Source organism: Glycine soja, chromosome 13 (assembly GCF_004193775.1).
Source record: "Glycine soja cultivar W05 chromosome 13, ASM419377v2, whole genome shotgun sequence".
Taxonomy (NCBI): domain Eukaryota; kingdom Viridiplantae; phylum Streptophyta; class Magnoliopsida; order Fabales; family Fabaceae; genus Glycine; species Glycine soja.
The window spans coordinates 23,058,583-23,083,124 of NC_041014.1; the positions used below are offsets into that span (position 1 = coordinate 23,058,583).

General features: G+C 34.5%; 2 protein-coding genes and 1 pseudogene across 3 annotated transcripts; all 3 read right to left on the minus strand.

The window, feature by feature from the left end:
* Positions 1-1,849: 1,849 nt before the first annotated feature.
* Positions 1,850-8,284, minus strand: LOC114381242 (ABC transporter B family member 4-like). 2 transcript variants are annotated; one of them, XM_028340457.1, is made up of 12 exons: positions 7,695-8,284; positions 7,173-7,227; positions 6,892-7,067; positions 6,568-6,789; positions 6,236-6,474; positions 5,591-6,116; positions 5,185-5,458; positions 4,158-5,044; positions 3,507-3,773; positions 3,035-3,298; positions 2,610-2,903; positions 1,850-2,524 (listed from the first exon to the last, which is right to left on the minus strand). In XM_028340457.1, the coding sequence occupies exons 1-12, from the start codon at positions 7,932-7,934 to the stop codon at positions 2,171-2,173; spliced, it is 3,798 nt and encodes a 1,265-aa protein (XP_028196258.1). In that variant the 5' UTR covers positions 7,935-8,284; the 3' UTR covers positions 1,850-2,170. The 2 variants fall into 2 exon arrangements, with proteins under 2 accessions (XP_028196258.1, XP_028196259.1); XM_028340458.1 differs by lacking the exon at positions 1,850-2,524 and having other exon boundaries at positions 2,707-2,887.
* A 6,176-nt stretch (positions 8,285-14,460) lies between these two features.
* LOC114381022 lies at positions 14,461-24,058 on the minus strand (annotated as a pseudogene).
* On the minus strand, positions 23,165-24,220 carry LOC114381718 (pentatricopeptide repeat-containing protein At3g16610-like). The gene is made up of 2 exons (XM_028340946.1): positions 24,192-24,220; positions 23,165-23,708 (listed from the first exon to the last, which is right to left on the minus strand). The coding sequence occupies exons 1-2, from the start codon at positions 24,218-24,220 to the stop codon at positions 23,165-23,167; spliced, it is 573 nt and encodes a 190-aa protein (XP_028196747.1).
* Between the last annotated feature and the right edge of the window lie 322 nt (positions 24,221-24,542).

Genomic DNA, 24,542 nt, shown 5'->3' on the forward strand with positions numbered 1-24,542 from the left:
ATTATTGGTACATCAAGCGAAAGTTTAGGCCTTCAGCGTTTGATAGGGCGAGTTTGACTAGTCTCATTCTCGTACTCCATTAAAGACAAGACTAATCTATAAGAGATGAGAGTCAAAAATTAAAACTCAATAACATCTTGGTTGAGATTGGGAAAACCCGCAGGGTGTCTACTCAACTTTTACTTAATTTTTTAAATTTACTTATGCATAATTTTAAATAAAATATATATTAATTTACAAATTATATTTTAATTCAAATAATATAAAAATTAAAAAATCACATGCACCATAAAAATAAAAAGTAAAATACTAAAATATATTTTTAGTGAATTGCATTTTTTATAATTTAATTATTTATTATAATTTATATTATTTAATAATGATAAGAAATTAGAGTATGATTACTGATTAGGAGGTTGCACACTCGTGTTGGGCCTGGCATTTTCGCAATTAAATTATAGATTTGAAGCTAAGCAGTTGACCTGATCAGGTGTCTTGATTCTTCAACATTTAATTGCCCGTGATGCACTAGTGGACTTGTCGTTGATTTGATGCTTAACATAGGGTAGGGACCCATGTCAATTTCTATCAAATTGTTGAGAAATTGTATTTACATAGTTTCTTTTACAATAAAAACAAAGTGTAGAAGAAAAGAAAAGTATAAAATTATATAATTCATGTAATAGAAAGAAATACAAAAATAATATTATGAAAATATACTTTAACTTATGGCTGAAATTGTATTTACTATCACTTCATTTTCTTCTTTCATAAATGTCTATATAATTTTTTTTGTCTCAAAAAGATTTGGTTGTGTTATGTCTCAAAAAGAGTTATTAACACATGAAAAATCTATCAGCAGAGAAAAATAACCAAATCTTTGAGACAAAACACAACCAAATCTAATTAAAAAGTGTAAATAATGGATATAAAATGAAAATATGCAATTAGCATCTTTATTTGAAAAAAAAAAAAACAATGGTCCACTAATAGCTATTTATCTCATTCCACTATTTTTGTTGTTGTTAAAGTGTGCAACTTTAAGGAAGGGATACTGATAAGCATGTTTGAGGCGTGAATCATGAGAAGTCATCAGGTGCTAACACCACTAACCCACTGTAGTGCTACAAAATACAATTGGTTTCCTAATAACAACAAGCACGATCTAGGTGGGATCCTTAACACAAATCCAAAGAGAGTTATTTGTGAAGTTTGACTCAGGATTGTACTGGTGGGGTTGGAGTGTGATGTAACAATGAAAAGATCTCTCTTTCTTGGTGTTTGAAGAAACGAAAGAATGAATGATATTTTTCACGAGGAGATTTTTTTTTTTTTTTGACAATTATTAAGGAGAGCTTATTGAATAATTAGCTTATAAAAGTTTCCATGAATATTTTTTTGGTATAGACTATATATACCTTATACTATAGGACTCTATCTTTAAATATTTAATACAATCTTAGCCGCATCACAAATAATTAAATTCACAATTAGTCTGTACCTTGAATCAGACCATGAAATATACGTCTCGAAAATTGGTTTCTAGAAAAGATTTTTCGTAATTTTTTTTTTAAAAAAAAGAAACTAGAAAGAGGTAGGAGGTGGAAGACCAAAAATGAGAATGTGAATAGCAACTCCCTATCCAACCAGATGGGCGGGCTCTAGGCCCAACACAAAAGCAAAAAGTATTAAAACAAAGTGACGAGTTTGTTTGTAACGTGAGAATGTTCTTCACTTAATCTAAAATGCAATTATTTATTTGATTAATCAATAAATATACCTGTTTTTGTATATTTTACAAACTAGTTCGCTTGGATAAACAGAGACATGCAATTGGATGAGGCAAGTGTTGGCTCAATATCTCTGTCCTTTAGCATATTACCATACCAATATTACATGCTAAGCTCATAATCTCCAATTATAATAGGTTTTAACCTGAGACCCATTGAAAATGGGTAATCGAGTCTTTAGAAAATTACATTACATAGAAAATAGAAAAAGTACCTTAAATAGAGACCGGTAGCATGTTTGGTTTCACGTTTCGAATGTGATTTTCAAAAGTTAACATGCATAGTTTCCACATTCCAAATTTGATTCCTCCATTCTCAACGAGTTTCCAAATATGCCATGAGAAACCATCAGAAAATAGGTGCAACTAGCTATAATAGGTCTAAGAAGAAGCAAGATTTGTGTGCAAGCCTACTAATGAAGCATAGATACCACCCTTGTTAAGCAAAGTGTCATGCTTTCCGTGCTCTGCAATGACTCCATTTTCAACCACTGCAATTGAATCTGCATCCTTTATGGTGGACAACCTGTGAGCCACCACAATTGTGGTTCTATCCACCCTCACTCGATCAAGTGCATCCTGAACCACTCTTTCAGACTCAGCATCAAGTGCACTCGTGGCTTCATCTAGTAGTAATATTTTTGGACTCTTCACTATGGCTCTTGCAATTGCCACCCGCTGCTTCTGCCCTCCAGATAGTTGAATCCCTCTCTCCCCCACTAATGCATCATAACCCTGCATACTTATACTTATGGTGTTTAGAAAGATAGTTATTCAAAATTTTACAATATAATTTTTTGTTGAATAGTGTGTAGGTTACCTGCTGCAAACTGCTAATGAATTTGTGGGCATTTGCCAGTTCTGCTGCAGCTATGATTTCAGCTTCTGTTGCATCGCCACATTTTCCATATGCAATATTGGCTCGGATGGTGTCATTAAACAATACAGGCTCCTGGCTTACCAGGCCCATCTGCTGCCTAAACCATTTAAGTTGTAGATTTTGGATTTTGGTTCCATCCAGTGTAATCTGACCTGAATCTGGCTCATAAAATCTTTGCAGCAATGAGATTACTGTTGACTTTCCACTTCCACTTTCGCCTGCTAGAGCAACCGTCTGATTTCCATCAGGATAATCCAACTCTCAGATTCTCCATTAAAAAAGAACTAGATGGTTTGTTTGAAAGAATTATGTATTTCTATGAGAATTATGCATCAAACAAACCAATGTATTGTTTGGTAAGTTACCTCTCCTGCATGAACGGTCAAGGAAAAATCTCTGAATACAATTACATTAGGCCTGGTCGGATACTTGAAAGTGACATGGTTGAACTCAATCTCTCCCTTCACTTCTTGCAACGTCATTCCGGACTCATAACTGGGGTCTATATTTGATTTCTGATCAAGAATAGAAAATATAGAAGCAACAGAACTTTTTGCTTTGCTCGCACCTGGGGCCATGAAACCAGATTGTGACATTGCTACAGCTGCCATTGTGAGAGTGAAAAATACCTGAAATTAGAAAATGAATTGTTCAATGGTAGAAAAATGTGATGAGCATAGCTCTTAAATTATCTATGCTGTTTTATTTAAAAAAGAAAAGAAAAATAAAACAATTTTTTAATTTATTTGAGATATTAGCTTATGCTTTGTTAACAACAATTGAGATAAGTACAAAAGCTGTATATCTGAAATGGTGACAAGGATAGGATTAACTTACACGAAAAACATCTGAGATTGATGTTTTGCCATTCTCAACAAGTCGGGCTCCAGCATAAAAACAGCATGCATTAACAGAGAACACCAAGAAGAGTGATAACCCAAAACTTGTTCCGCTGACTAAACCTTGCTTTATACCTGTCTGGATGGGTCCTAAACATTTCTTCTGGTATAACTCCATCACCTTCTCTTCTGCACAGAAAGCGACTACTGTTCTGATATTACCTACCGCCTCATTTGCTACTTGACTTGCTTCCTCATAGAGTTTCTGTACAACATATAGAGCACAGTAAATATTGGTCATATGGATATCAGTACTAATTAAATATAGAGGCAAAATCCTTTACGTACCATATCATTCCCACCACTTCCATTGGATTTACCTTTGGATCTAATCATGGTAAAACTAAAATAAACCACATGCAATCTAGTGGCTTTTCTTGAATGATTGTCTTTTATTGTGTCTCTACTGGTTATTCGTTTACCCTTTCAATATAAGATTAGGTGATAGAAATTGATCTGATTAGTTCATTTAGGTTATATTTAGATCAAAAGTTTCCTGCCACCCTTTTTCCCACAATGTCTGAAATTTAAATATTTTCAGATGTTTTCAAACTAGTAGTTGATAGTTTGATGTGAGTTACTTGCAAACCTTTGCATCAGTGACGAATCCTTGCATGGACCCCATTTGCACTTGTCCATTTACTAATAATAGAGGTAGCAAAACAAGAATGATGAGAGAAAGCTGCCAGTTTGCCTCGAAGGCAATTGCCAAGGCTATAATTACTGTAACAATATCTTGAACAATCAAACCAAGTGCATCCCCAACAAAAGTTCGAATAGAAGCCACATCAACTGATAGCCTTGCTCCAAGTACTCCACTTGAATGCTCAGCTTTGTCAAACCAGCCTACTTCCATGTTAATAATTTTCTCAAAACAAATTAGCCGGATCCTTTTTATCAACTTAGAACCAGCTACAGCAAATAAGTAGGACCTTAATGGTTGAAATATGAAGCCAGCCACTCCAAGGGCAATAAATATTAAAGCCCAAAACTTTGAGTCTTTACGGAGTTCATCCCCAGGCTCAAAGAAAGTATTTATCATGTTGGAGATAAGAAACCCCATAAGGGGTAGTATTGCCCCAGTTACTGTGGCTGCAAGAGTCCCTAGGACTAACATTGGGATTTCAGGCTTGTTAAGATAAGCAAGGTGAAGGAATATTGAGACTTCTGGAGTTGAATGTGATACTGCTGGAGGAAGAACTTCAGGCCTTCCTTCTGATGTTTTCAAGAGATCAAGTGTAGTAGGCATAGCATTCGATATTCTGAATGAGTGATGACTGCTGATTCCTCTTCCAGATGATCCCAAGTTTAAAGATTGAGGGAAAGGAAACTGTTGGCTTGATTGTTGTTCAGAATCTACTAAGTTTTCTAGCTGGTCTGAGTCATTTGCACCATCTGACTGCCTGTTAATTTCTTGCAATTTAATGAGCCGGCTATAAGCTCCATCAGGATCTTTAATGAGCTCAGCATGTTTTCCTAATCAGTTGAAAGAGATTAGAATGCAATAATGCACATGTGAAGGAAAAAGGGTGGCATGTGTGAACGTGTAAGAGAGAAAAACTTCAAAGTAAATAGTCATAATTGGTTCCATTTATGTGGTAACATAAAATATGTACCATTTTCTACTACTCTTCCTTGATGAATAACGGCAATGGTATCGGCATTCCTTATTGTGTTTAGGCGGTGAGCTACAATGACCGTTGTTCGGTTTATCATAATTTTGTCTAGTGTCTCTTGCACCACTCTCTCGGACTCAGCATCAAGGGCACTTGTAGCTTCATCAAGGAGTAGAATTCTTGGATCTTTCAAAATTGCCCTTGCTATGGCAATTCTTTGCTTTTGACCCCCAGAGAGCTGGGTAGCATGCTCGCCAACAATTGTGTCAAGTCCCTAAAACCATAATTTTACTAAACTAATGAGGTAATAGCAATATAAAGTAGTCTTCGTATTGTGAAAATTGAAATTAATATTGTTGCAAAGGCAGAACAATGCAAATTTCAAAATATGAAAGTGCGAACTCACATGTGGAAATCTATCAATGAATTTAGCTGCATTAGCAAGTTCAGTGGCAGCTCTGATTTCTTCATTTGTTGCCCCATCCTTACCATAGGCAATATTTTCTTTGATGCTGCAACTGAAGAGTATTGGTTCCTGGCTGACAAGGCCTATTTTCTGTCTGATCCATTTCAATTGAAATTCTCTGAGGTTGATACGATCAATAAGAACTTCACCGGCTTGTGGATCATAAAATCTCTCGATCAAACTAATAGCCGTTGATTTCCCACTCCCACTTTTCCCAACCAAAGCTGCAGTAGTGCCACTTGATATTGAAATAGAAAATCCATTGAATATAAATTCCTCTGGTCTTGAAGGATAACTAAAGAAAACCTCCTTAAGTTCTATATCCCCAGAAATATCATCTTCCTGTCGACCAGCTGTGTCGTAAGCATCAATATCTGGATGCCTATTTATTGTTTCAAATATTTTAAAAGCAGCAGCTTGTCCTGCAGAAAATGCTGTTAAATTTGCTGAAACCTGCCCCAAAGACCTGGAAAATAAAATTAACATGGAAATGAGTATCAAATTTTCCAACCAAGCTTGGGAGAAAGGTTGTAAGATATGATTGATGAATTCCAAAAGCAGTTGTTAAAGCAGAAACTAACTTACATGGAGGCATAAAATAGTGCCAGAAATATACTCATGACTTGACCTGGTGTATAGCCTTTATCTAGTACCATCTTCCCTCCAAACCACACAGCCAATGCAAAACTGCTATTAATAAAAAAACGGATTGACCCCAGGCCTAAACCAGCAGCCACTCCATCTTGCACTGCAGTCTTGTAAGCTTTGGTTAAGGATTGATTGTATTGAGCTATAGCTTGATTCTCGCCTGTAAATGATGCAACCTGCATTGGAGGAATGTGTATCTTTTATATTCTACTCTCTAGAAACACCTAAAAGAACAAGATTGACAAGTTCCATTATGAAGATTGGCATACAGTTCGAATTGAACCAATTGTGCGCTCTACTACAGTTGCTGCTTCAGAATAAGCTGCTTGTCCACGGGATGCCAACTTTGCAAAAGCAAAGCTCATCATGGAACCAGAGATGACAAGAGGTGGAATACAAGATAGAAGGACAAGGGTTAGAAGCCAACCCTTGATGAATGCTATGACTAAACCTCCTAAAAAACATGCCACACACTGTATGAATTTTCCTACCTGGTATTATCACACAAAGGATAAAGAAAAAGTTAATTTTTATTTTTATTGTATTGTAGAGGAAATAGTGATGATTTGGTACTTGTAGCTTTTCATTAATACCTTCTCTCCCAGGGCTTCTTGAATAAGAAGTGTGTCACCTGACATCCTTCCAACAACCTCACCAGTATTGGTTTCCTTGTCAAAGAAGCTGATATCTTGCCTTAAAATTGCTCTGAGGTATAAGCCTCTTATTCTTGCTGCTTGTCTCTCCCCGGTGGACACCCAACAAGCAACCTCTGAAATGGTCCATTTATGAATAACTCTTTTTATTTTTAGATAAGAATAAATTTTTCTTCTAGTTATATAGTATGCATGATGAGCAGAGAATTTGACATGCTTACGTAGAAATGCGGCCAGAAAGGAAGCTGCACCTATTAGTGCAAACTTCAGGGACACCTGAGCATGAAAGAAGCCATTATGGGTTATGACATTGAAATGAGGGGAATTTGAAATCCAAACTGTTACTTTCAAATTTGAATTGATTCTTATGCAATCAAGCTACTTTCTTAACATTGTTGAGCAGAAAATAGGCAGTTGGAAAATGATAATGCAGAAGTTAAGAATAAAAATTACTTACAATTGTCTGGTTCAACAAAATATTAAACAATTGGAGATGGATTACTATACAACTCATCCGCACCCACCCATTCAAACGTTTTACGTTTGGTCTAACAGCCTGATAGTAAAACAATTCCATATTTGTTTTTTACCAGCTGCTAAGCAACAAAAAAGGAGAAAAATAATAATTTAAAAGCATTCAATCTCAGACTATTTTCATCTCTTCCCCACCCGGACAGCTTTTTTATACATCCGAATAGATTTTCTGCAACGTTGATTCAGAGTGAAGGGATGTTAGTCATTACCTTGGAAACTTCATGAACTACTTGTTTAGTGTTACCATTTCCTCTAAAAGCATCAATTGCTTCTCCCATAATTATATTTGTTGAAGCCTTAGTTATTCCATTCCCAGCAGCACTTATTGTCCCAACGAAGATCAGTAGATAATCCCAAGAGTCTGCAAATGCAAAAAGTTTGTAAAAGGGTACTGTTTTGTTGCTTTCGTCGTTCACCTTGTTCTTCTTGGAATCTTTCTGCCTTGCCATTTCTTGGGTATTTTGAGGACCTACAACTGCTGGATATCTCCTGTTATCTCAGTTGAAAGTGAACAATGAAATTTAGCATGAACCAGAATAGGGCAGAGGAAACTAAGATGCAACCATCTTGGAAACCATGCATGAGTGATCAAAGCTCATTCAAAACCAAAACATGTATTAATGAAAAGCAAAGGTCTCCCTTGGCCATGTATGTTCTTGTCATTTTCTAAAAGAAGTAAAAGCCAGTGATGAACATTTTTGCAAACTTGAGGTAGAAGTGCTTCTTGCCCTCTCAGAATGATGGCAAACTAGCACTAAAAAGTAACAGGAAAATGAAGGGAAACCATATGGTTGATGGAAATAAGTTTGGAAGTAGCCTAGTATTGCGAGCTTACATGGATTATTTTTATATCGAGATAAGGCAAAAGAAAAAGACAGAATTAGATGCCCATTACCAAAGTAAAAAATTTATTTATCATTTCAACTTCGAAACTACCATGGAACAAGAGCTATATTTTTATATAAAAAAACAAGGTATTCCCATAACCTACCCTCAGGCGTACTGCTAGAAAATTGAATCTCTACGAGCATGCTTAAGGAACTAGCTTTCTACCATCTCTGTTGTACCTTGTTGGTGGAACAAGAGTTATTTGAACCATTAAAATTGTCTTAAAAACTTAAAATGCATGCACATGCATTGAAAGTCATGTTAAAGTACTCCAGTTAGACAAAGAGAAATTAATAGGTGGTTCTGAAGGTCTATTTGGTTTCGACTAATCTTTACTTAATACGTAATTGAAAATGTTATTATTTTTTTTTTTTGTAAAATTAAAATTTTTTACATGTCACACATAAAATTTGGTTGGGGCCTTGGACAGGAGATAGTCTAAGACTATTAATACTCAATCCATCTCATAACAATTATCTTATAAGAAAAAAAAGTTTTAAAATAATATCGATAACAAAATCTATAAATGAATTAGTGATGAAAAGATTAATTTTATAAAATTATTAATTTTTAAATCAATTTATTTGTTTTCTTAGTCTTTGCAAAAAAACTTTAGTAAAACAAAGGATATGTTTGATTTATCATTAAATTGAATAAGTACACATTTTAATACATATTTTGTGAGAAATACAAATTTATAACTTTTAATTCAAAACTGTTTGAGATCTTTCAACAATAAGCTAAACACACACTTAATACACCTTCCATCCCAAAATTAATATCTATTTTAAAAAATATTTATCCTAAATAAATGTGAGGTTAATTTTTAATATAATATTAAAGTTTTTTTTTTATTAATATTGCTAATAAGTATCACAGCTCATCTGCAACCTTTGTAGCTCTTTGTGTCTCTGTCTATCTTTTCTTTATTTCTCCATAATCTTAATTTAGATCCCTTCTCTTTTGGCGTGAAATTGGAAGGAACAAAATTATCATACCGCCTACCATAGGTCAACACTGTTGTTAAAATGTTGATACTTGATCTGATTACAATTTCTTACTTTTAGATTTAGTTGAGAATTTTCTCATATATTAAAAAAATTGATATATAGTATTCTCTTTTAGAAATATCCTGAACACCAAGATCCATAGCCAATACGGATACATTTGAAAACTTTCAGAATCTTATTATCAAATATTGCACTCAATTACGCTTAACCATGATTCAAGTGTAAGATACTAGTTGAAGGAAGGGAAACTTGAAAACGTGAAACAGTATACGATTATTCTGCTAAAAATTGGGAAATTATTATTATTATTAATATTAATATTCCATTTCATTAATTGAGTCACTCTAAATTTGATTGGAATGTACTAACTTTAATTTTTTCATCTAATCATAGAATCGTTAAGTTTTATAATAATTATTTCGATAAAAGAATGAAAGGCGTAACTAATAACAAATATACTCCTTTATGGCCTGAAAGTAAATAACTAATTTATTAAGATAAATGAGAATAGTTAAATAAATTAATTTTAATTAATAATATCATAAATTCATATTTATTCTAAAGACATCTATAAATTAAACTATTTAAATTGCAATTATATTTAATGACACTATTACTAATTCAAGAAATAATTTTTTCCAAAGGTTATTTCAACCTTTTTCATCATGAGCAAGATCCACTGCTGTAATAGCACCCATCGATTCAGCATAGAGACTGTTTTAAATTTCCAAAATGCGCTGCAAACAGCCAAAGGAGAGAGAGCTGACACCCGCAACCAGCTAAACCAGGACATCCCTTGGCTGCTCCATCAATGCTACATTTTTAGCCAACCATATATAGGTGGCTACCAGTTAACCTCTCTAATCATGAGTGAGTTCCTGTTAATGGATTTTACAATAATTTAACATAAAATATTTTCTTTTCAACATGATTTATTTTATACTTAAAGGTCAATTAAAATTGAAATTCTGAACTACTTAATTAAAGGACATAAGTCACTATCATTTTGTGAGGTCTTGGTAAAAATATATTCATAAGAAAAAGCATATACCCAAATGATTATTGGTTGTGAAATTTGAGAGAAGTTTGTGGCAGTGGATCAGGATGCCATGAAATAATGAAAAGGCATGCCCAATTGCCCATACCTGTGACGCCTTCTATCCCACACATATATGTCCTAATAATAAAAGAAATAAGAAATCATAATTAATTAAAAATTCTTAAAACATGTTTAAATAAAATCATTTCAAAAAGATAAAAAGTTCACATTCACTTTATTATTATCAAATAAACTTGTCAGAAACATTTTTTTTTGCTCAAAGCATCATGTAATTAAACAAAACTCATGTTCCAATGTCACATTCTATCAGAGCATTATGTCTCGACGTTCTTCAGCACAAGATTCCTTAAAACAATTCACCTAGTCATCTGCTTCCACGAACACAAAGTTCGTGATCATCACAGAATTCAAACACAAACAACACATGAAGTTATCACATTCCTAACCAATGGAAAAAAAACAAGACAACATATAGGTATACATATCATATAAACAAAATAAAACTTACTTAAATAAAGCTCACGTCATTTCACCACTTTGTCGCTCAACATCACATCACAACATAACACCTCTCATTCATTTTCACAATATTCACATACTAATCAAGGATCAAAACACAATATCACTAAGTCAATTAATATCGATCAATACACAAGCGTTATGTAACATATACACTAAAATTCAATCTTATATGCAATGTGACACCATGTCAGTGAAAAATCTCGTCAGGCGCCTGGAGTACATGATAAGACAAACCATACACTAGTAAGTCATGTCACTCTTACTAGGTAAAATGATAGGAAGACTAATCAGAGTCATGCTGTTTTGCGAGAATGCTCCAATCATGTGGGATCGACACAAATTTAAAGGAGCATTCAAACCAAGTGTATTTACCCCCAAAGCCTACACTCCGAAGAGTCCGTTAGGGCCTCTCCCTCCTGATTCAGGTTCAACCCATAAAATATTTTAGTACACAAACTCTATCTATGAACTGTACAAAACACATGACTCCTCAATTATTCTCAAAATAGTTTTATCTCGTCGCGCTTGTAATTAAACTCGTTGGGTCCCCACAGTGGTTCCCATCACAATACTCGTCGTGCATTAACTCGTCGTCCTTAAAGGGTCTTATCATTAACTCGTCGCCCTTAAAGGGTCTTATAGTCGTGTGATTGTATAATTCATAACACACAATCCAATGCACACAACATCTCAATGCACATATATATTACAAGTCAATACATACTCAAATTATCAAATATATTCGGTCTCAGTCACAATGGCATAATCCCAAAGTAGCATGTTATCACACTTCATGAATCATATACACTTTACCTATGAACTATGCAATACATACAACTAATCAATTGTTTTCAAAATCATTTTAACTCGTCGCGCTTATGATTAAACTCGTTAGGTTCCCACAGTGAATCTCATCATAATACTTGTCGCCCTTAAAGGGTCTTACAATTATGTGATTGTACAGTTCATAACTCAACTCAATATACGCATCTTAATACAAATGTATTTCCCCTTTCATCATAGGTTCAATTTATCACATACTCACAATTTGAATCACAATTTCATAATCTCAATATAACAATTTATACAAAAGGTTTATCACGACATGGGAAGTAAAACTCCTCAAATAATTTCGCACAATTATATCAAAATCAATTAATCAAAATCATAGGTATGAAAAATGAAAACACCAAGAGAACTCAATTTTATCAACCAATTTACATTAGGACATCAATATTGTATTTATAATCATAAAGGAAAAAATTCAATAAATATCTCAAAATAAATCCAATTTAATCTTTTAAGGATCCTTACACATGTTCATTCTAACTTCAATTGCAATAAACTCATCCATTATCTCTAAGTGGGCTCATGTGTCTATTGTGATAGTGATAGTGACATCTTTAGTGGTGTGTATTGTGACAACAATAGCGGTATCTCTAGTGGTTTTATGAGATTTCTCAAGTTTGTCCTTTGATTGCTTTGATAGGGTTTCCAAGTGTTAGAGAAAAGGAGAAGGGATTGAAGCCTCAATTCCACTATCTACATGTGATGAGTATTTATCCCTTCACAGACATTATTTTGCAAATCCCAACGGTGAAGATGTGCGTAAAATCGCGAACCACATATCAAAAGTTCACGACAATCCAACAGTTAACAAATTGGGAATCATAGTTTTACTGAGACAGATTTGGATTTCTACGAGAAAAGAAAAAGCTATGATGCAAAGAGTATTTCTCTCCGTTCCGACGTGTTTTTGTAATTTTGAACGGCGAGAATTTTTGTAAATGAGTTTCGACGAAACTGATGTTTAAATTTCAGGACAATCCAACAGTGAATGAATTCGAGATCGTCATTTTTCTGAGACAGGTTTGATAGTATACGAGAAAAGAGAGAGTATGCTTCTATTTATAGCTAAGGTACTTAACCTATTATTTACTCTATTTTTTTGTTTATTATTTTATAAACAAATACTCTATTTTATTTCCTATCAAATGAATAAATAAAATATTTTTTCTTTTTTTTCTTCAAACTATTATTTTAATTAATAATATTATTTCTTCTTATTTATTTTATTATAAAAATATCAACATTTTTCTAAAATTATATTTTTTAATTAAAAAAATCTTTTTAATTTATTTATGAAAAATGAAATGTTACAATTCATTATGCACATTCAGATCCTTTCATTGTCTATAGGAGTCAATTCTGGTTATATATAAATATACAATTTAATTTTTGTTCTTTGGAATCGACAAGAGATCTCAAACCTCTAATGATTGAATAATCAATAACGTGGCTTTCCGGTCCCGTCCATGTGCTGCTTTTAATTTCGAAGATATGGCTTTGAACAATAGTGTCAGGGAACGTCTTCCATCCTCAGCCCGATTGATGTTGACTGTGAATTTTTTAAGTCAATTCATGGCAGTAGTAAACTTTTGACCAAAAAAGAGAAGGCATTAGATTAAACCTCTTTCTTTTGAGTAAAATGAAAAGAAGCAATGGATTTAAGCACTTACGTATAAAACTCTCTCTCATCGCACTTATGTAAATTTCCATGTCTTATCTTTTTTAAAACTGAAAAGAAGCAATGGATTTAAGTACTTACGTGTAAAATTCTCTTTCTCACTCACGTAAATTTCCCCGTCTTATATTTTTTTACCCTTTGTTTGAATGTGATGAAGGAAAAAGAGGAAATAGAAAAAAAGAGATGAGAACAATTTTTTTTAAGAATAAGTGAGAAATAAGGTAAAAAAAAAGTTATTTTTTTAAGAGAATAAAATAAAACAGAAAAAAAATATTTGAATTAAAGTTATGATATGGTCAATAATATTTTTTATTTGAAAATTTATGTACATCATAATGTAATGCTAAGCTATGTATGTAGTTTATAGCAGTCATAGTACAGAATCCCAACGAGGTTGGCACACCACCTGCTACTAGAACTCTGCAGCACACCAAAGGAAATAACATTAATTGAACAAGAAGAGGTTACAAAACATGGGGAGATATGGACCAAATCCATTGGTAAGCAGAAATCACTTGAACCTATAATTGGAAGGCCAATTCTATTTCTAAGACAATTATCTGTTCTAATTAAAGCACGCAGGGGGGAGTCCACCAACATAAATTCTGAAGAGGTACATATGAGACAAGCCTATTTGCACTCTCAATAAATATGTCTAACCAAAAAAATTCATAAGAACTATTTTATATAAACAATTTGACCATCTATTTTATATAAAAAAATTTCGATTTTCAGCGGTTTGCGTTTTTTTGGATCAGTTTTTTTTTTTTTTATTTTCACTTGGGTTCGGTTTAGTTCTGAACACCCCTCTAATATCAGTGGCATAATTGGAAAATCACAAATTAACCTATGAAAAGTTAAAAGACCATTTTAATTTTAAATTGCAGAAGTTATAGATTTCAGCATACGGGATACCTACCATATATCATTTGGTTTAGATGCTTGTGGCTGTTATCTGTACACCAATATGATTAAAAGATATGTAACCGTGAAATCCATTAAGAATGGGTAATCAAGTGTTTAGAAAGTTTTATTACACAGAAATAATTCCTTAAAGAAAAGATTAAGAAACCATCAGATATTTGGTGAAACGTACTAAAAGGGTCTATTATGAAGCAGCACTAATGTGCAGTGCTACTAAGGAAGCATATGTACCACCTTTGTTAAGCAAAGTTTCATGCTTTCCTTTCTCTGCAATGACTCCATTTTCAACCACTGCAATTGAATCTGCATCCTTTATGGTGGATAACCTGTGAGCTACCACAATGGTGGTTCTATCCACCCTCACTCGATCAAGCGCATCCTGAACCACTCTTTCAGACTCAGCATCAAGTGCACTTGTGGCTTCATCTAGCAGTAATATTTTTGGACTCTTCACTATGGCTCTTGCAATTGCCACCCGCTGCTTCTGTCCTCCAGATAGTTGAATCCCTCTCTCCCCTACCAATGTATCATAACCCTGCATAATTATACTTATGGTGTTTAGATAGCTAGTTATTCAAAATTTTACAATATAGTTTTTTGTTGAATAGTTTGTAGGTTTACCTGCTGCAAACTGCTAATGAACTTGTGGGCATTTGCCAGTTCTGCAGCAGCTATAATTTCAGCTTCTGTTGCATCACCACATTTTCCATACCCAATATTGGCTCGGATGGTGTCGTTAAACAACACAGGCTCCTGGCTTACCAGGCCCATCTGCCGCCTAAACCATTTAAGTTGTAGCTTTTGGATTTCTGTTCCATCAAGTGTAATCTGACCCGAATCTGGGCCATAAAATCTTTGTAGCAATGAGATCACTGTTGACTTTCCACTTCCGCTTTCACCTACTAGAGCAACTGTCTGATTTCCATCAGTGTAATCAAACTCTTTGATTCTCCCTTAAGAAAAGGTTGTCTGAAAGAATCACTTGTTCCTATGATGAGATTTATGGATCAAACCAATGGATTATTTTGTTAGTTACCTCTCCTGCATGAATGTTCAAGGAAAGATCTTTGAATACAAGAACATTAGGCCTTGTTGGATACTTGAAAGTGACATGGTGGAACCCAATCTCTCCATTCACTTCTTGCAATGTCATTCCAGACTCATCACTGGGGTCTATTCTTGATTTCTGATCAAGAATGGCAAATACAGAAGCAGCAGAACTTTTTGCTTTACTTGCAGCAGGGGTCATGAAGCCAGATTGTGACATTGCTATAGCTGCCATAGAGAGAGCAAAAAATACCTGAAAATTAAGAAATGAATTGTTCAATGCAAGAATAGTGTGATGAGCTAAGCTCTCAAATTAGCTATTTTGCTTTATTTTAAAGAAAAACAATAAAACTTTTTTAATTTATCTGAGATATTAGCTTACTCTTTGTGATCAACAATTCAGATAAGTAAAAACCTTCATATGTGGGATCGAGACAAACATCAGACAATAACTTAAACGGAAAACATCAGAGATTGATGTTTTGCCACTCTCCACAAGTCTGGCCCCAGCATAAAAACTGCATGCATAAACAGAGAACAGAAAGAAGAGTGATAAGCCAAAACCTGTTCCGCTGACTAAACCTTGCCTTATACCTGTCTGAATTGGTCCTAAACATTTTTTCTGGTATAACTCCATCACCTTCTCTTCAGCACAGAAAGTGGCAACTGTTCTGATATTCCCCACTGCATCACTCGCTACTTGACTTGCTTCCTCATATAGTTTCTGTGGAACATATAGAGCATAATCACATTGCTCAAATGATATTAGCATTAGTTAACTACAGAAACAAAGATGTACTAATTAAATATAGACAAAGATGTATGGAGAGTTGAGACCACAATTGAAACACAGTTTATTTGTCCTCATGAATTAGTTTATCTTGTTTGAGTATATGCAGGAAGAGTAATGCAGCATAACACAAACATTCTACTTAGCATACAAAAACTTATCCCTTCCATTGGATTTACCTTCGGATCTATCCCAATGCAAAATACGCATGCAATCAAATGGCTATGCACAATGGTTAGTCTGATTGCTTCCGCTCAGGCAACATTTACATCCAAAGTTTCTCGTCACTATGGCACCATGTCTAAATTTTAGATATTTTCATAAGGTTTCATGCAAGCAGTTTATAGTTTGATATCAGTAAGGTACAAACCTTTACATTGGTGCTGAATCCTTGCATGGACTTTATTTGCAAATGTCCATTTAGTAATAGTAGAGGTACCAAAACAAGAATAATGAGAGAAAGCTTCCAGTTTGCGTCAAAGGCAATTACCAAGGCTGTAATTGCAGTAGCAAAATCTTGAACCAGCAAACCAAGAGCATCCCCAACCAAGGTTCGAATAGAAGCCGCATCAGTTGAGAGCCTTGCTCCAAGTGCTCCACTTGAATTCTCAGCTTTATCAAACCAGCCTATTTCCATGTGAATTATTTTCTCAAAACACATAAGCCGGATCCTTTTTATCAACTTAGAACCAGCTACAGAAAAAAGGTAGGACCTTAATGGAAGAAATATGAAGGCAGCCACACTAAGGACAACAAATATTTATGCCCAAAACTTTGAGTCTTTACGGAGTTCATCTGCAGGCTCAAAGAAAGTATTTATCATGTGGGAGAGAAGAAGCCCCACGGTGGGTAGTATTGCCCAGTTGCTGCTGCTGCTACAGTCCCCAAGAGTAACACTGGGATTTCAGGCTTGTTAAGATAAGTAACGCAGAGAAGTGAGACTTCTTGAGGTTTATGTGATGCTACTGAAGGAAGAATTTCAGGCCCTCCTTCTGATGTTTCAAAGAGATCTGGTGAGGTAGGCATGGCATTTGATATTTCGAACGAGTGTTGGCAGCCGTTTCTTCTTCCAGATGATCCCCGACTTAAAGATTCAGGGAAAGAAAGCCGTTGGCTCAATTGTCGTTCAGAATCTACAAAGTTTTCTGGCCAGCCTGTCATTTCCAACATGCTGTTCTGATTCCCTTTTAATTTCTTGCAATCTAATGAGCTGGCTAAAAGCTGCATCAGGATCTTTAGTGAGCTCAGCATGTGTGCCTAATCAATTGAGAGAAATAAGAATGCAGCAATGTACATGTCAAGGAAAAATGAATATGTGTGTTTGAGGAGAGAATGACATGAAAGCAGATTGTTATACTGAGATTCATTTTTCGTGGCAACACAGTACGTATAACTTTTTCTATTACTGTTCCTTGATGAATAACTGCAATGACATCAGCATTCCTTATTGTGCTTAGGCAGTGGGCTACAATGACAGTTGTTCGGTTTATCATAATTCTGTCTAGTATCTCTTGCACCACTCTCTCTGATTCTGCATCAAGAGCACTTGTAGCTTCATCAAGGAGCAGAATTCTTGGGTCCTTCAGAATTGCTCTTGCTATAGATATTCTTTGTTTTTGACCTCCAGAGAGCTGAGTTCCATGCTCGCCAACCATCGTGTCAAGTCCCTAAACTCATAATTTTACAAAACTACTGACATAAAAAGGCCTCTTACTTAATACACACACACAGACACAGCAAATTCCAAAATATGAAAGATGAATGGCAAGCTCACATTGGGAAATATATCTATGAACTTAGCAGCATTAGCAAGGTCAGCTGCAGCTCTGATTTCTTCATGTGTTGCCCCATCCTTACCATAGGCTATATTCTCTTTAATGCTGCAAGCAAAGAGAACTGGTTCCTGGCTGACAAGGCTGATTTTTTGTCTGATCCATTTCAATTGAAATTCTCTGAGATTGATTCCGTCAATGAGAACTTCACCAGCTTGTTGATCATAAAATCTCTCAATAAAACTAATAACTGTTGATTTCCCACTCCCACTTTGCCCTACCAAAGCTGCTGTAGTGCCACTTGGTATCGAAATTGAAAATCCATTGAATATCAGTTCATCAGGTCTTGAAGGATAACTAAAGCAAACCTCTCTAAGTTCTATATCGCCGGGAATATCATATGGCTGTTGACCATAAGGCTCATAAGCATCAATATCTGGTCGTCTCTTTATTGTTTCAAACGTTTTAAAGGCAGCGGCTTGTCCTGCAGCAAATGCAGTTAAGCTTGGAGATGCCTGCCCCAGTGACCTACAAAATAAAATTAGCCCAGAAAAGTTTATCAAATTTTTCTGCCAAGCTTGGGAGAGAGGTTGTAAGATATGGGTTTATTCATCCATCCACAATGTATATGGTAAAGCAGAAGCTAACTTACATGGAACCAGTCAAAACTGCAAAAAATACACTAATAACTTGTCCTCCTGTATAACCTTTCTCTAGTACCATCTTCCCTCCGAACCATACTGCCAAACCATAGGTACAGTAAATAAATAGACGAACTAAACCAAAGCCAAACCCACCAGCCACACCCTCTTGCACTCCTACTCTGTAAGCTTTAGTTAAGTATTCGTCGTATTGAGCTCTAGCTTGCTTCTCACCCGTAAATGATGCAACCTGCGTTGGAGCAATGTGTATCTTTTATCTACTACTCTCTTACAACATGAATAAGAAAAACAATGGAAAGTACATTCTGAAGGTTGGCATACGGTTCGAATTGAACCAATTGTTCGCTCCACTACAGTAGCTGCTTCAGAATAAGCTGTTTGTCCTCGGGATGCCATCTTTGTAAAAGCAAAGCTCATTACGGAACCAGAGAGGACAAGAAGCGGGAGAGAAGATAGACGAACAAGGCTTAGAAGCCAACCCTTGATGAATGCTATGGCTATACCTCCAAAAAAACATGCCACATACTGTATGAATTTTCCTACCTGAGATATCAACCACAAGAAGAAAAAAAAAGTTAACTTCAAAGTTTGTTTTATCATATTTTGATGAAAGAGTTTAATTTATATGCACTATTAAAAAAAATTATATTGTCAACCAATCCGAAATCATGGTACACAACTTTTAAGTAGTTATTGTAAAAATCAACAAAGATACCATACATAACAATTTATGATTGGATGACAATGTCAAAATATTTACTGTTGATGAGATGCTAACGGTTTAGGACTTGAAGTGTGGTCCATTAATACCTTCTCTCCCATGGCTTCTTGAATAAGAACTGTGTCACCTGACATCCTTCCAACAACCTCTCCACAGTTTCCTTGTCAAAGAAGCTGATATCTTGCCTCAAGATTGCTTTGAGGTATAAGCCTCTTATTCTGGCAGTTTGTCTCTCCCCAGTGATCACCCAACAAGACACCTCTGGAAGATTGCACGTATTTATAACTCTTGTTATTGTGGTATAAAGCAAAATTATATTTCTATACATTACACATAATCAGACGAGAATTTGGCGTGCTTACGCAAGAATGCTGCAAAAAAGGCACCTGCGCCTATGGATGCAAACTTCAGAGATGCCTGAGCATGAAACAAAGCATAATGGCTTATGACATGGAAATAAATAGAATTTCGAATCCAAGTTGTTCATCTCACACTTAATTCTTGTGAAATCAGATACCACACAGGCTTATTGTACAATAAAACCACTGACACTGTGATAACTGCTAAATAATTGTAAATTAATAATAGAAAATCAGGTAAATATTGACTTAAAAATCATTATTTAACAGTTATTTGTAATTAAAAGTTAAAGAATTGATAAAGTTTAAATTTTGGCTGCAGAATTGAAGGCTGATGGTGTAACAAGCAAAAAACAAGAAAAAAATTGAAGAAAAGAAGAAAATTGAAAATAAGCGCTCAGCGCGCGTCACACGCTAAGCGGGCCAGATAGCACAGGCGCTAAGCGAGGGTGTTAAGCATGAAGACGCAAAATCCGTTACTCGCGCTAAGCGAGGACCTGACAGACCTAAAAAGTCAACAATGTATGATATACTTCAAGAGTTATCAATGCAAAGAGGATTCCTTCCAGGTTTTATGTTCTAATTTCTTTTCTTTTTATCTTGCATTTACATCTTAAATTTCTTTTGGGTTTTATTTGCTCGAGAGAGGATAATTTCTAATAAGGATTAAAGAAGGAACGCATGCATCCGTTTTAGGGGTTATACCCTTGGGAAAGGGTAACACCTAATAGAACAAATAAAGAAAAGAATCATAGGGTCAACATTGCTAGGCATAGAATGATGGCCCAATGCCCATGCATTTAGCAAACATTTAGAATTCAATCTTAATGCATTTTAATTATTGAGTCTTCACAAAGATATTTGGGAGATAGGTGATTGAAATAGGCTTGTCATCCTGAAACATCAGGGGCAAATAAACTGACATATGTGGGTAGAATAGATTCAATTGCATTGGTAATGAAACATCATAAATTCATGCATCGTAGGCCAATTAGGTTTGTCCGGTCTTAACATCCTCATCTTAATTAATTTCTTGATTGTTTGATTTTACAAATTACTCTTGCTTTTATTCTTGCTTTGTACTATTTATTTCTTACTTACAAATTAAAGAGTATTCAATAAAAGTGCAATAAAATTCCTGTGCAAACAATACTCGGACTTCTGAAAATTACTAGTTAGAGCGAATTGGTACACTTGTCAAAGAGACAACACACTAATAAATAGTTGGAACTAGATAAGACAAATTTTAAATAAAAATTACTTTACAATTATTCAGTTGCAAGAAAAAATGTGACACAATTTAAAGTGGAGCACTGTACATCTCATTTTTACCCACCCATGAAAGTGTTTATGTTTCCGAATCATTCCAGCTCTCTATTTTCACATTTTCCTTCTTGTAGATATTATCCCAACATTGATTATTAATGAAAGGGAGGTAGGCATTACCTTAGAAACTTGATGAACAACTGCTTGTTTATTGTCAACATTTCCTCCGAAAGCATCAATCGCATCTCCAATAAGTATAGTCATTAAAGGCATAGAGATTCCATTACCAACAGCACTTATTGCCCCAACAACCATCAGAAGACAATCCCAAGAGTCTGCAAATGAGAAAAGTTTATAAAAGGGTACTGTTTTATTGCTTTCACCCTTCACTTTGTTCTTCTTGGAATCCTGCTGCCTGCCATCCATTTCTTGGGTATTTTCAGGACCTTGAACTGGTGGATGATCACTCGTTGATCCTGTCGTCTCATTTGAAATCGTATCTCCATCCAAGCAAGCCTCAGCCACCATTTCCCCAAGTAAAACCTCTCTTGGTTTACAACTTCTAAACATTAAAAAGTAAAAACAGCTACTGAAGAAGGATCACTGGCTTGAGTCAGTAACTCCCTTTAAGTTTTTCCATCAAAAGTCACTGAAGTGCGTTATAAACTTATAATTCTTTAGATGTCAAAAACTGCAAAAGCCACGTATATTGGAAATTAGTTGACTTAACCAAACTCAGCAATAGAAACGAGTGAAAATTGAAGGGTGTGACACAAAAAATGTTAGCAGGGAAACCATAATAGGACAGAAAGAATGAAGGTACAAGGTATATTTGCAAAACCAACATGAGTCATCAAAGCACATTCAACATCAAAACATATATCAAAGAAAAGCAAAGGTCTTCCTTGTTCATTTGTTCATGTCATTGTTATTTTCTAAGTAAAAGCCAGAAACGAACCTTTTTGCAAACTTGAGGTAGAAATGCTTCCCGCGTTCTCAGAATGATGCAAAGTAACACTATAAAGCAATAGGAGAATGAAGGAAAACTATAAGATTGATGAAAACCAGCTGGCAATAGCTTGCTATTGCAAGTTAACTAGGCTAGCTCCTCTTTAAATCACGAGATAAAGCAAATGAACAAAACAGAATTAGATTCCCATTACCAAAGATATATAGCCTATGTACGGTTTAAATGCATCATGGAACAAGCACTCTTTGATATGAAGTATGAACATTACACGTAGGGTTTATAATCATCCCAGAATTAAATTTAAAATATTAGCAGTGTTCTATAAACACTAATTACTATATATTAGAAGTATAATGTATTGAAAGCTTAAAAAAATGTTGCGTTTAACTTAATATTTTGATTCCTTGAGAAGTGTTTAAGGATAGTTGTTAGTATTTGTCTTAAATATATTATATAACAAAATTTAGATTGAATATCAAGTATAGTATTATTCTAGATTATCCAAGAATTTTTCCTCTGATATTTGCCACTTTATTGGTTATAACTTATAAGTGTCGTATCAGTAAAGCAGCAATATGGTATACTTCTTTTTTCATGCAATTCAATATGACCAATAAGAGTAGTGTAATGTTGAATTTGAAAGTTAAAAATGGCCAAGGTACTCTCCTAGCCAGACACTTAAAGTGAGAGGCGCAAGTTAAGGAATCTATACCTAAGTAAGAAATTGCAAGTTTGGCTTAAATATGAATATTAATTGATCTTTAATATGTATTTGAATTTTATTTTTGATCCTTGATGATTTTTTTTTATCTACTCTCTAATATTTAAAATTTTTATTTTAGATCTCTATCATCAACTAAGTGATGACATGTCCTATAAATATCTGATATCTCAATTTGTGATGATCTAAAAATCATCAATATTTATTTTAAAATCAAATTTATATTTTTTGCTGGTTAAAAACCCCAAAATCAATTAATATAAAAGAAATACATAAATCAAACATTGAGAATCCTCTTTCGAATCATTTGCCAAATACTTTTCATCTTTCAAAAACAAATCTCAATTTTTTCTTAAAAAAAGAAACAGATCTCAAATCAATTAAAAAAAATCTCACAAATACCATTTCTTCCCAAAATTCCAGATTTTATTTCTTCAAACTCACGCTTCGATCAAATGCTTGTAGGTGTTAGAGGTAAACCCGGAAATCATTGCATTCCAAGAGACAATGTTACGCACTGGCATGGAGTTGAACACCTTAACTGAATTCTCATTCTCTCCCAACTTTGCATACATGTTGAGAAGAGAGGTACCAACAATTGTATGCATAAAAAATCTCGTGACAACAACATGGGCATGCACCATCTCACCCAACTCAACCGAATCCAACCCCACACATAACTGCAAAACAGCAGAGAAGGCAAACCCATCTGGCAACATGCCTTGGTCCAACATCATGCAAAACAGCTCCACCCCATCACGGTAGTAACTGTGTTCGTTGGACGCGACAATCATGACAGTCCACAAAAACACGTTTCTTTGGGGCATTCCATCAAACACACTACGAGCAGCTTCATAGTCATTGCGTTTGGAGTACACATGAACTTGGTAATTAGAAAGCACCAACAAGCCATGGTCACCAAAACCTGATTTTAAAACATGCCCATGAATGCAATTTGCCTGCGTAAGAGAGTTGCTTTCATCGCTGTTGGAAAAAACTCAAATACCACGTCACCTAAACATAAAGTCAAGTTAAAATATATGAATGAAGTACAACCCTACTCTATTTCTTTAAAGGAGTGTGAATATTTCTTCAATATATGATACAAGATCACAACCAAATATATGAGTTGCATAAAAAAATCATTAATCACAGTCAAAACTCTGTTCCATTATGATGGCTGATTATGGAAGCTTTTATTTATCTCTCTCATCAACTGTAGATAATATATGCAAGATTATATATATCATGCAAAATTTGAACTTGGAATGTAATATGAAGGTTGACCTCTTTGCTAAAATATTCGTGTTGGCACAAAAATTAAGTTGAAAGCTCAAATTGGTATATATATATATTTTTTCCATGACCAATGTTTTCTTTCTTTTTCTATACCTAGTAGTATATTACTTTGAAACCTATAGACATTTTGTATGCATATATACCTGAGCAGCACCTCTAGACAATTACGGTTTAACCTTTATTGCCTCGATACCCATTTCTTATTCTTTAATTATGCTAAGGCTTATATATATAATTGAATAGCGTCCCAACAATTATTTGTTCAACAACTCAAAATTTTAATCTCTAGTTCCACCTCCTTTTTGTTTTTATTTTGGCCCTTTGCTACTCTCTCTTTATATGTGCTACGTACCGATTTGACTCAAGATAATTTGGGATCCCATCGTGATGTTTACTAATTAGAATTATCTCCATGATGTCTTTTCCCAAATAATAAAATGACCTATTTTCCTGATCATACAACGCTACGTACAATCTTTGTTCTGGAATAATGTATATAAATATTTGTTTGGTTAATAT